General features: G+C 39.8%; 1 protein-coding gene across 3 annotated transcripts in view; it reads left to right on the forward strand.

Annotated features, from left to right (window-relative positions):
* Positions 1-204: 204 nt before the first annotated feature.
* vash2 (vasohibin 2) overlaps positions 205-12796 on the forward strand; it is a 44019-nt gene continuing 31427 nt past the window's right edge. For 2 of the 3 annotated variants that reach the window (XM_061901160.1, XM_061901161.1), the window contains exons 1-2: positions 205-469; positions 1217-1648. In XM_061901160.1, the coding sequence (XP_061757144.1) occupies positions 1328-1648 (321 nt within the window). In that variant the 5' untranslated portion in view covers positions 205-469; positions 1217-1327. Of the gene's footprint in view, positions 470-520; positions 877-1216; positions 1649-12796 lie in introns of those variants that run through there. The other variant, XM_061901162.1, reaches the window with a different exon arrangement.

Below are 12796 nucleotides of genomic sequence, written 5' to 3' on the forward strand. Positions count from 1 at the left end.
GAAACTTGTCCAGGGTGTACTCCGCCGTCCGCCCGATTGTAGCTGAGATAGACACCAGCAACCCCCGCGACCCCAAAGGGAAAAAATGGATGGATGGATAGTATCACTTGTGAACGCCTTCCCACATGAGGATCCACAACAGTTAGGGAGCGTCCTGCTGCGATGACCGGAGCCCCGCCCCTCATTGTTGGCTCGACCAATGGAAAGCCGCCGAGAGGCACCTACACAGCTACACGGCAACAGTGAGTGAGTGGCGAGCCGCATCGTCTCCTCGGTGGTTTAATCAGGATGGGAGCTGGCGAGGAAATCCGTTTGTTCAACATAAAGTCAGCCTTGCGAACAAGTTAACCCTAAGGAAGGCTGGCGAAGACAGGAAAGGCTCAGAAGCGGTCATTTCCCTTGGCTGGTGGTGGGAGTGACACTACATTGTGAAGACGAGCTAGCTATTTAAAGCTAAGCAGGACTTCCGGTAAGATTGTCATAGTTTTAGCACAGCAGAGGGCAGATGTGTCTAGTTGACCCTCGACTGTGTTTTGATTTTCATTCGATTGAATTTTGAAACCTTAGTTACAACTTGTGTTGATCCTAAATGATTTACCACATCGTTTTTGTAGATAATTGTTAAACACGATGAGTTTACTTTGAAAACAGCTGTATTGTATTTCCGGTCGGAGCACTAGTTGCAGCAGCTGCCTTGACAGACTGGAGGCGAGGCGAAGTTCCTAAAAGAAGAACACTTAAAACAATTTAGCAGCAGCAAGCACACATCAAATAGATGCAAACTACTTAAATATTCTCTATTTTTTTACAAACACATGGTTTCATTTGTTTTAACGAGAGCTAACGTCGGTGGACGATGCAAATTAACGTTGTTGGGTGAGGATGTTTCCCCTTGCCGCAAGGTGTATTTTTTAATACATTTAAACACGAATACATACTGTCAATGCTGTGATTTTAATAAAAAAGAAAGGTGCGAATTTGCCAAACTTTGTATTAGAGTGAGTGGAACGACGTCAATTTTTTGTTACTTTTGACGTCATGGTTGATGGTGAGACGTACTCGTGTTTGAGAGAACTACACATTTTGAGGATTTGTCGATCTTCTTGTATTTTTAAGTCCCCCCCGGAGAAAGAAAAAGTAGATTTGTTGTTGACATGTGCAACTGTTGTGTAGTTTTTGGTGTTGTTGATAAGTTTTCTTCTTTTGTTCTTGTCAGGTTTCAGCCATGACCATCAGCATGCACTGAACACCAACACAAGGGGGATGCTCTTGTAGTCCTTTTTGACTCCCGCCTCGGCCCGGTGTCCCCCTCCTCCTCCTGGGACCAATGACTGGACCCAACTCCCCGAGCCGGACTAGCAACGGCCCGGCCAAGCTGAGTAGGCTTGGCCGCTCCAAGAGCACCAGCGCTCACTGCCTGCTCCGCCACAGCGCCCAGGAGGAGTCGAGCGCCTCCATCCCCAACAACGGGTCTCGCTCGCCAGCCGAGGAGGAAGAGAAGGACGGAGGGGTCTTCTTCTACGTCAACCGGGCCGGGTTTCCCATTGAGGGCGGTACCTGGGATAGGATGTGGACCCATGTGGCCGCTGTGCACCCTGAGGGCCAGGAGATGGTAGACAAGATACGCAACGCCGCATATCTCCCTAAAGTAAGAAGCTTTGATTGTCTCGTTTTGTCTAACACTCACTCTCTCACCCACTCACCACGTCCAAGAATGCCTACTGCATGTCTCACAAGATGGATGCTGCAGCGTGGTGGCTCAGGTTTCTGCCCCCAGAGGCTGCGTATACGATGTCAAACACCACGGAGCGCATAAGTGTTTCTACTGGACTGACTTGTGTCACGCCAAACTAATAAAAGCGTTAGTCGTCATAGATTGTGCACATAAGGAATTGCAGTGCTGGCGAGGGAAGAATGTAGACAAACGGTGCTTGTTTCTTCAGAATGTCTCTCGTTCCAGTGAGGAACACGAACACAACAACACCAACACTTGGAATTAGGCTATGTCCTCACGCATATTTTAGTAAGTCATATTTTAAGGGTTTTTGTTCACTCACAGACACAGATTTTTGTCTTTTGTAAATCACCAGGGCCAGATGGAAAATTTCTGAAAAATTACTGCTTTTGTGTTTGAATGGGTAAAACTGATCTTTTTGTATGCTGTCATAAATAATCTGTGCTATTCTTTCACATATTTAAATCTAATTGACCAACAAATGATGGTGTTGTTTTACAGGTTAATTCATTTAATGAAGTATTAGACTTGCAAATCATGAGGCGTTAAAAATACTAAACTATTACAAAGATATCATGCACATCATTCAATATACTAGGTACTTGGGGTGTCCCTATAAAACTTTTACACTTCCAATGTGTTACTGATAGTGGCGCTTTTATTACTGGCTGATACCGATTTTCATCAGACACAATATCAGCAAAAATCATATTACATGATTGCATTATTTTGCAGTGTGAAATGTTAAAAAAGGTTTGATTATTCAATCAGAATAATGGTAGGTACGAAAAACACTAACCCTTGTATTTACTGTGTGGACTTGTGCTGTTTTTAAATTAAAGCGGAGCGATAATTATTTTTTTGGCAGCACCTTGTGGCCACAATAGGTCATTAAAGTTAAGCTCATGTTACACAGTAAGGTAAATGATGAGGCAATGTTTGTTACTGAATACTTTCTAGTACGTTTCTGCCTGAGGAGAATTTGTATGTGTAAGTAATTACATATGTACTTATATATGTAATTTAGCAACTATAATTATTTGATACTTGTTAGGGATGTCATGGTATGAAATTTTCTTATCACTGTTATTGTGACCAAAATGATCATGGTTATCATTATCGCAGAATTTTTAAATATGATATGATCATCATTTTTAAAAAGTACTTACATTGAAATATTTTCACCAAGTTTTATTTAAAAAAACACAACACGTTCAAAATGATTTCATGGACCTTTTGTAGAAATTGAATGTGCAAATAAAAGCAACAAAAGTATTATACAAAAAGTGATATGGTAGAAAAAACACATAAATAAATTAAATAAATGTGAAATTTTGTCCAAGATAGCACTTTAGGAACGTAAAAGAGACAAAAAAATGAAAACACATGTAAGAATTTTGCAATGTGGCACCTTAAAACTTAACCTTACTTTTTGTCCATTTAGATAAAAGTACTGTTCATGTAGGAGATCTGGTTGTATACATAGGGCTGCACGATTATGGCGAAAATAATAAATATAATTTTTTTCAATATTGATTTCATGATTATTATTTGTTGGGTAAAGCAGAGTTGGAATGGGGGTTGAACGCAATGCCATTATGTAATTTCTAATGTCTAATAAAAAGGTTACAGATAAAATCAATCCATATATTTAAAGACATGTATTTGTTATTTTTTGTTCATTCATAAAATTAACGTGTCAGCTTTTTCCAATTACCTAAAGCCTTTATCTTAATTTTTATATTTTGATAGTGGCATTTTTCATGTTATATACATTTATATGTACATGTACATGCTGTATCGGGACAGATTCATTAAGAGTTTAAGCACAAATATGTCGTATAGGAAATAACTATACACAATAAAGCATTAACAAAATGCTATGTCACATGAATGCCTTTTAAAGTAATATAATACATTTGTGACATGAAAAAAACCCTGCACGTAATGTAACAAAAAACATGATGTTTACTTTTTGATATCAATATAAAACACAGAGCAGTTTAGCTATTAAAGATAAAGTCAAATAAACAAGCTTATTTCTTCAACAACACCAAGTGGTTCAGTACAACAGGAGTAATACTTAATATCAAATACACAATTTTCACAGCCTGCATTTAATTCAATGAGATGACAAAACATTTAGCTAGTATTGATGATATTGGTAGACTGTTAAAGTTTGCAATTAAATAATGGACGAGAGATCCTCCCAGTAATCAAACTAAAGACTTTATAAACAAATTGTGACAACGTTCTCGACACATCGCCTGCTGAATGTTTCCTTACGTCATTAACTCAGTCACAGCAGCTGATGACACAATTGACAAAATGAAAGCAACATCAAATAGTTTTCTCCTTTGCTGTATAGTTTTAGTGTGAGACAAATGAGTCTGTCTCCAGTTTTGTCCACACCTGTTGTCATCTAAAAGAGCAGTGCACAATTAAACAGACACCAATACTTTATGGAAATTAAGCAAGGGAAAAAGGTTGAACCAAGCGCTCCTCTCTGTTACCTCCAAGGGGAAATTGCCGCAGTCAAAGTCTGTGTAATTGTGTTTCGCCATGTTTTTTCAAGTAATACGACACTAGTGCGTATGCGCCAGCGATGCTGTGGCTCCATTTCCTGGAAGTAAGCAGTGTTACCTAAAATGCATTAATAAATGATGGTTTACGGTGGCACGGGTTTGTGCATGTGCCTCACAATACGAAGGTCAATCCCGGGCCTGGGATCTTTCTGTGTGGAGTTTGCATGATCTCCCCGTGACTGTGTGAGTTCCCTACTGGTACTCTGGCTTCCTCCCACCTCCAAAGACAAACACCTGGGGATAGGTTGATTGGCAGCACTAAATTGGCCCTATTGTATAAATGTGAGTGTGAATGTTGTCTATCTGTGTTGGCTCTGTGATGAGGGGGCGACTTGTCCAGGGTGTACCCTGCCTTCCGCCCGAATGCAGCTGAGATAGGCTCAGCATCCCCAGCGACCCTGAATGGGACAAGCGGTAGAAATTGAAGGATGGATGGATGGGTTTTTCGGTAATTAAAAGTTTTAACGGTATTACTAACCGTCTGGAATTTACCGCAGTTTATCATTATACCGTTTACCGTGACATCCCTAATACTTGTTTATATTGACAAGTGTGCTGTTTTAGACTGCAATATTGTTCAATTAAAAACATTTGTTAGATATTTCTAACTTGTGTGCAATGGTGTGCTTAGCTGTTGTGTAGCGGCTAGCTCCTAATATCCTGTAGCCTACCATGTTTACCTTTTTGTAAAAGACTTGACTAAAATACAAGAAAAGACCAACCTTGTGTGCTTATTGGGTACATTTAGATATTAACAGGCTTTCCAAATTTGCACAAGTAAGCACACGGAAAGACTGCTTGTATCGGCTATTATATCACATTTTACATGCAAGCCGATGCTGATGCTTGTTTTTTTTTCTTGTATCGGATTGATGTCAAATATCAATTCTGGCTCTGGAGTCTGGCCATCCCTAATATTGTGAAGAAGCAGAGTTACAATGTTTTCAAATTGCGGATTTGTAACAAGTATTTTCACACACAGTTCAATTATGTGTTTTTGCACAAGGGTGAAAGTATGGGAAGCACTGCTACGTTGGTGAACACAGACATGATTATGCTACGACGTCAACTTGCTTTTTCAAGCTACTGATTGGACAAACTGAGCATGGCAGCTGATGAAAGTGTTTTTACGTAGACGTATACTTTTTTAAAAACCCCACTATGTGAATGGAGTAATTTTTTAAAACACTGTACTGAAGATTAAACACTAGTGAAGATAAGGTGCCTTTTTGAAATTATTATTGTTTGCGAGTCCTGTTCTCTCTAATGTTCCAGTCCAGTAGACATGTTTATTACTGCCCTACTGACCCTAATGTTCCTCTAGAACCTCTACTGTAGAACATGTGAGCATCCCAACCTCACACAGCGGTGTTGTCGTGTCTCTGTCTGCATGACCTTGGTAGCCGAACACGAATAATCCCTCTAATACAATCTGGGTAACGGATAATCTCTGAATGCCAACTGGACTTTTAATGGGGAACACACACACAAATGCATACACACACCGGCCAGAAGAACAAGGCAGGAAAAACATACTCATGACACACGTCGCTTTATTAGGCACATGATCTAGCTATTCTGCAATGGATTCTACTGTTCAATAACGTCCTTGTAGTCACTATTTGAGGTGCGGGAAGAGGAGGAGAGGAAGGATGGGAGAAAAGGAAGAGGGTGGAAAAACAGGAAGGGATGCAGTTTAATTGCTGGTTCATACTGGAGGGGCTGATGCAGCTGCAAAGGAAGTGTTAAACCAAACAATGAGTGTGTGTGTGTGTGCGTACCACATTTCACAGCTATACATTTTGTTTACTGAAGCAAAGCATTTCTTTATATGTTTGTGGTCTCAATAAAGTCTAGTCAGTACGAAGTGGCTATCACTTTTGTGACTCCTCTCGACCTCCATCTTGTTCAGTTAGTTTGAATGCCGAATGCTTAGCGTTGCACTCGAGAAGACACCTGTGAAGTCCAACATCACAACGTCGCGACCGATATTGTAAATTGTACAGTGCATTTTAAAAAGAAACCTTCTTGAATGAAGGTTCTGTTGTACAATGAGCACAGTACAGTCATGGTGGCGCTGACCTGATGCCATTAGAGAAACAGATGACGATGAAAGTAAGGGATTGCTACTCTTCTCACTGACTGACACAGCTGGAAGCAGCTTTGGCCCACACATGTGATCGTGCATGTGAGCCAGATGACGTGTCCTGTAAGAACGATTACTTACTGGATGTTACTGAACTCCTTTAATCGATTGTCTGTGCTTATTCTGGGTATTTGGGTGCTGTAAAATCAACATTGGTGTTAGTTTGTTTGTGCTGTGTGAACATAAGGTACAGGAAGTGATACATGTACTACAGTGGAGTACACTGCCTGCAGACACATTCACACACATACTGTAGATGCATGACTAAGCCAAATCGGTGACCTCTGGTTATGACTTTAAGTTCTACAAACAGCTGCAGGAGTCTGTCAGTGTGACAAATGCGGAATGTATCAGCACAACTTGTCATATTGATGACCATGTTTGTTGTATTTTAAAACTGCAAACTTGGGCTCTTCAAAGCTTGTATTAGTTTGCGGATGACAAACCAGAAGAGCATTTACCATGAATTGATTAACGTGGACCCCGACTTAAACAAGTTGAAAAACTTATTCGGGAGTTACCATTTAGTGGTCAATTGAACGGAATATGTACTGAACTGTGCAATCTACTAATAAAAGTATCAATCAATCAATCAAACTTAGAGAGCACAGACCTCCACCAGGCCTTATCTACAGATAGTAAAAAACGTAATGAACCCAGACGGTTATCCGTATTAGCCCACAAAATGTAATGACTTGTTCTTTATCCCATTTATGACATTTCCTGAAAGCTTCATCAAATGTGCTTGTAACTTTTTTTAGCTATCTATAGCGGAAGGAAGTAAACGGAGTGAAGTATGTTGTCAGCCATCCGCTGTCTGTGTGAGCGGAGGGAGTTGGGGCTGCAAACATACACAGAAGTTGATGCTTGTAAAGTAACTAAGTGATCCTGATTAGCACCAAAATATTAAAATGTGTTCCTTATCCTGTTTGGGACATTTCCTGGAAGTTTAATCAAAATCCCATGGCTTTTTGAGTCATTTTGACAACTAAGTAACTCACTAACTGGGGATGTGTAGTCATGCTAGGCAGGTATGGTAGAGCTTCCCTCCCTTTGATAAAAAAACCCTGAATAATAAAGCCATGAAGTAAATAATTCTATTGTTTGTCCATTAGGCTGTTATAAATTGATTTTCTGTATGATTAAAATCGTTTTTTTTAAAAACAATATTTACTTCAGTAGAAATCACTGTCCGTGTGAAAGCTGAAAAGTCTAAGGGCTTGGCTTGCTGGCTGGTTTACTTGTCACAATGTCGCCAAAATAATTTTTATAGAGACATTATTACACCCTGAATTACTAGTTTGTACATTAAGAACAGATCTGGGCAAATTACAGACCGATAAGATTTTCAATCCTTTCCAAAATAATCTTTTTTTTTAACTTTAACGTCAAAACTGTAGCTGCCATTATGATCTGCAGTGCTGTTTTTAACTTACTGTGAGTCTTGGACTATAGAAAGTATTATGCACTAAATATTTAGCGAAATCTTGGGGGGGGGGGGAATGTATATGTATGTATATATATATACACACACACACACATATATATATATATATATATATTATATATATATATATATATATATATATATATATATATATATATATATATATATATATACATACATACACACATGTATATATACACACATATATATAATATACATAAACACTCACATATATACGTGTATATATACTCTGTATATATATACACACACACACACACACACACACACACACACACACACACACGCACACACAAAAGCAGTGAAGTTGGCCCGTTGTTTAAATAAAAACAGAATACAATGATTTGCAAATCCTTTTCAACATATATTCAATTGAATAGACTACAAAGACAAGATACTTAAAGGCCTATTGAAACCCACTACTACCGACCACGCAGTCTGATAGTTTATATATCAATGATGAAATATTAACATTATAACACATGCCAATACGGCCTTTTTAGTTTACTAAATTGCAATTTTAAGTTTCCCGCGAAGTGTCCTGTTGAAAACGTTGCGGCATGATGACGTGTATGATGACGCGTGCGTTTGACGTTAACGGTTGTAGCGGACATTTTTTTCCAGCCCGATCGAAGCTATAAGTAGTCTGCTTTAACCGCATAATTACACAGTATTCAGGACATCTGTGTTGCTGAATCTTTTGCAATTTGTTCAATTAATAATGGAGAAGTCAAAGTAGAAAGATGAAGTTGGGAAGCGTTGTATTGCGGCCGCCTTTAGCCACACAAACACAGCCGGTGTTTCCTTGTTTAAAATTCCTGAAGTTGAATTTTACTATGGAACAGAGCGGTCAAGCGGACATGGTTCCCGACCACATATCAACTGGCAGGTTTCTGTGAGAAAATTGTGGTAATAAGTCGGCTCTTACCGTAGTTATGAGCGGAGCTTGCGTCCTCCTGCAGCTGCGGACTATCACCTCCTCCCACCGGAGACACTGCCGGTCACCACACCCGTGGCCACACCCTTCCGACTTTCAGGTACCACTAAATCTGTCCCGTTTGTAAATCTGATTTCATGTTTTGTTTTGTGTTCTAGACTCTTGTTCTGTTTTTTCACTTCCTGGTTTGTTTTTGTTGCCATGACAACTCATTGCTTTTCACCTTGCCCTCCTAGTCATGCCCATGCCCTCAGTCCCGCACCTGTTCCTAATTATTCACAGCCACTATTTAAGTCAATTTCTTTCTGTCCATCAGTCTGGGAACACTCTGTCAAGCTTGGACATGGATGGTGTGTGCTCCTTCAACGCAGCGAGATTACAGGACGAGTCAGGCGTGAATTCAGGTACATAGTTTTAATTTTATTAATACTCAAAATACAAAAAAAAAGGCAAACCAAGGACAAACAAAAGATACTATCAAAGACATAAATACAAACAAAAACTTACTTGGCGTGGATGATTCAAAAAGCATGGCATGAAGTATGTAAGGCAATGAAAGTTAGAACGGCATGGGTAACTTTCATTACCCATGCCGTTCTAACTTTCATTGCGTTAGAACGGCATGGGTAACTTTCATTACCCATGCCGTTCTAACTTTCATTGCCCATGCCGTTCTAACTTTCATTGCCTTACATACTTCATGCCATGCTTTTTTAATCATCCACGCCAAGTAAGAATTTGTTTGTATTTATGTCTTTGATAGTATCTTTTGTTTGTTTGTAGATAGTATTGCCATTGTGCTGTTTTTGTTCTAAGTTATAGTATAGATTTTTATCTGCCACAGAGCGCGTCCTTGGTTTGCCTTTTTTTTTGTATTTTGAGTATTAATAAAATTAAAACTATGTACCTGAATTCACGCCTGGCTCGTCCTGTAATCCCGCTGCGTCGAAGGAGCACACACCATCCATGTCCAAGCTTGACAGTGTTCCCAGACTGATGGACAGAAAGAAATTGACTTAAATAGTGGCTGTGAATAATTAGGAACAGGTGCGGGACTGAGGGCATGGGTGTGACTAGGAGGGCAAGGTGAAAAGCAATGAGTTGTCATGGTAACAAAAACAAACAAGGAAGTGAAAAAACAGAACAAGATTCTAGAACACAAAACAAAACATGAAATCAGATTTACAAACGTGACAAAATCTCACTAAAACTCTAGTAACACAATAAGCAGATAAGAGATTTTCCAGAATTATCCGAGTAAATGTGTCTAATAACATCTGAATCGCTCTCACTGCCCTCGCCTTTTTTTTTTAACTTTTTTTTTTTCTTTTTTCTAGTCCTTCACTTTCACTATCCTCATCCACGAATATTTCATCCTCACTCAAATTAATAGGAAAATTGTCGCTTTCTCGGTCCGAATCGCTCTAGCTGCTGGTGGCTATGATTGTAAACAATGTGAGGATGTTAGGAGCTCTACGACCAGTGACGTCACGCGCACATTGTCTGCTACTTCCGGTAAAGGCAAGGCTTTTTTATTAGCGACCAAAAGTTGCGAACTTTATCGTCGATGTTCTTTACTAAATCCTTTCAGCGAAAATATGGCAATATCACGAAATGATCAAGTATGACACAGAATGGACCTGCTATCCCCGTTTAAATAAGAAAATCTAATTTCAGTAGGCCTTTAACATTCAAACTTGAACATTTTGTAATTTTTTGCAAATATTAGCTCATTTGGAATTTGGTACCTGCAATATGTTTCAAAAAAGCTGGCACAAGTGACCAAAAAGACTGCAGAAGTTGAGGAATACTCATCAAACTCTTATTTGGGACATCCAACAAGTGAACAGGCTAATTGGGAACAGGTGGGTGCCAAGTTTGGGTATAAAAGCAGCTTCCATGAAATGCTCAGTCATTCGCAAACACGAACGGGGCAAGGGTCATCACTTTGTGAACAAATGGCTGAACAAATTGTTTAAGAACAACACAGAACAACATCAGCTATTGGAAGGAATTCAGGGATTTCACCATCTACTGTCTGTAATATCATCAAAAGGTTCAGAGAATCTGGAGAAATCACTGCAAGTAAGCAGCAAGGCTGAAAACCAACATTTAATGGCCGTGACCTTCGATCCCTCAGGTGGTAATGCACCAAAAACCGACATCAGTGTGTAAAGGATATCACCATATGTGCTCAGGACCACTTCAGAAAAACACTGAACGGATCTACTGAAAATGGGACCAAACCTGCTGGGTCAAATGTATACATACAGCAACATACATTATCAATTTTGGTGATGTAGAAAAGTCAAAACAATCTAATCAAATTAGCTTCATGGCATGACCTCTTAACTTAATGTGAGTAATTATGATTGACGACACCTGTTGACTTCTCTAAACCCATTTAAATAAGGCTCATGTGATGCAGTTATTAGACTCGGTTACAAACGCGACAATGGGAAAGTCAAAGGAACACAGCACAGATCTGAAAAAAGGTATAATTGACTTGAACAAGCCAGGAAAGTCACTTGGAGCCATTTCAATGCAGCTTAAGGTCCCAAGAGCATCTGTGCAGACAATTGTTTGTAATTTTTAAAGTGCATGGCACAGTTTCCCCACTGCCATGATCAGGAAAACGCAAGCTATCACCTGTTGCTGAGAGAAAGTTAGTCAGAATGATCAAGAGTCAACCGAGAACCACCAAAAAGCAGGTCTGCAATGAATTGGAAGATGTTGGAACACAGGTGTCATTGTCCACATTCAAGCGTGTTTTGCATCGCCATGCACTCCGAGGATACCATGCAAAAAGGAACCCCTTACTTCAGAAGCGACACTTGAAGGCTCGTCTAAAGTTTGATGCTGATCTGATGGACAAAGATCATAATCAGAATACCTTTATTGTCATTGCATGGGAACAACAAAATTGAACAGCAATCCAGTTCAGTGCTTTTAAAACAACCTACATAAAATACTCTTAAGACAACAAACAACAATAAAAATTAAAACAACGTAATAAACATTTTGAAAACATTGCACTGCAGACTTCTATCAGAGTTAAGCAAGTAAAAAAAGTGTTGAGTGTTCAGGTAAGTGCAGAGTTTAGGGCAATAACAGCTCTAAAATAGAAACTGTTTTTTGGGTCTATTTGTCCTTGCTTTGATGGTCTTATAGCGCCTCCTGATGGCAAGAGTTCAAGCCAGTGGTGACCTGGGTGGGATGAGTCCCTGATGATGCTGTTTGTTTTCCTGCTGCAGTATCTCTTATACAGGTCCTCTAGGGATGTAAGAGGACATGCAGTGATCCTCTGGGCTGTGTTTATGACACCCTGTAATTTCTTTCTCTCTGCCACCGTGCAGCTAGAAAACCATGCATATACCGTAGGTCAGTATTGACTCAACGGAGCAGCAATAGAATGACAGGAGCAGGTTATCACCCAGATCTATTTTCCTCAGCCTTCTCAGAAAATGCAGTCTCTGCTGACCCTTTTTCTGGAGTGCAGTGGTTTTGCTTTTCCAAGTCATGTTGCTTGAAATGTTCATGCCCAGGAACTTGCACTCTGAGACCCTTTGACCTCCTCTCCCATGATGTAGATGGGCTGGATGGGCTCAGCGATTTTTTTTCCTGAAATCAACAATTAGCTCCTTGGTCTTTGGGGTTTAGAATGAGGGTGTTTTTCGCATAGTGGTCGTACAGTGCCTTCACTTCTTCTCTATAGACAGTCTCGTCCCCTTCTGTTATGAGCCCAACCATTGTAGTATCATCCGCAGGTTTGACTGATGGAATTGCTCGGATGGATGGGAATAGTCATAGCTGTAAAGACTGAAGAGCAAAGGGCTCAAAACACAGCTCTGTGGGGCACTGGTGCTGATGCTGAGTGTTGTGGAAAGATGGTGTCCAACCATCACTCTCTGAGGGCGGTCTGAAAGAA

The sequence above is a fragment of the Nerophis ophidion genome, linkage group LG05, assembly GCF_033978795.1.
Source record: "Nerophis ophidion isolate RoL-2023_Sa linkage group LG05, RoL_Noph_v1.0, whole genome shotgun sequence".
Taxonomy (NCBI): Eukaryota; Metazoa; Chordata; class Actinopteri; order Syngnathiformes; family Syngnathidae; genus Nerophis; species Nerophis ophidion.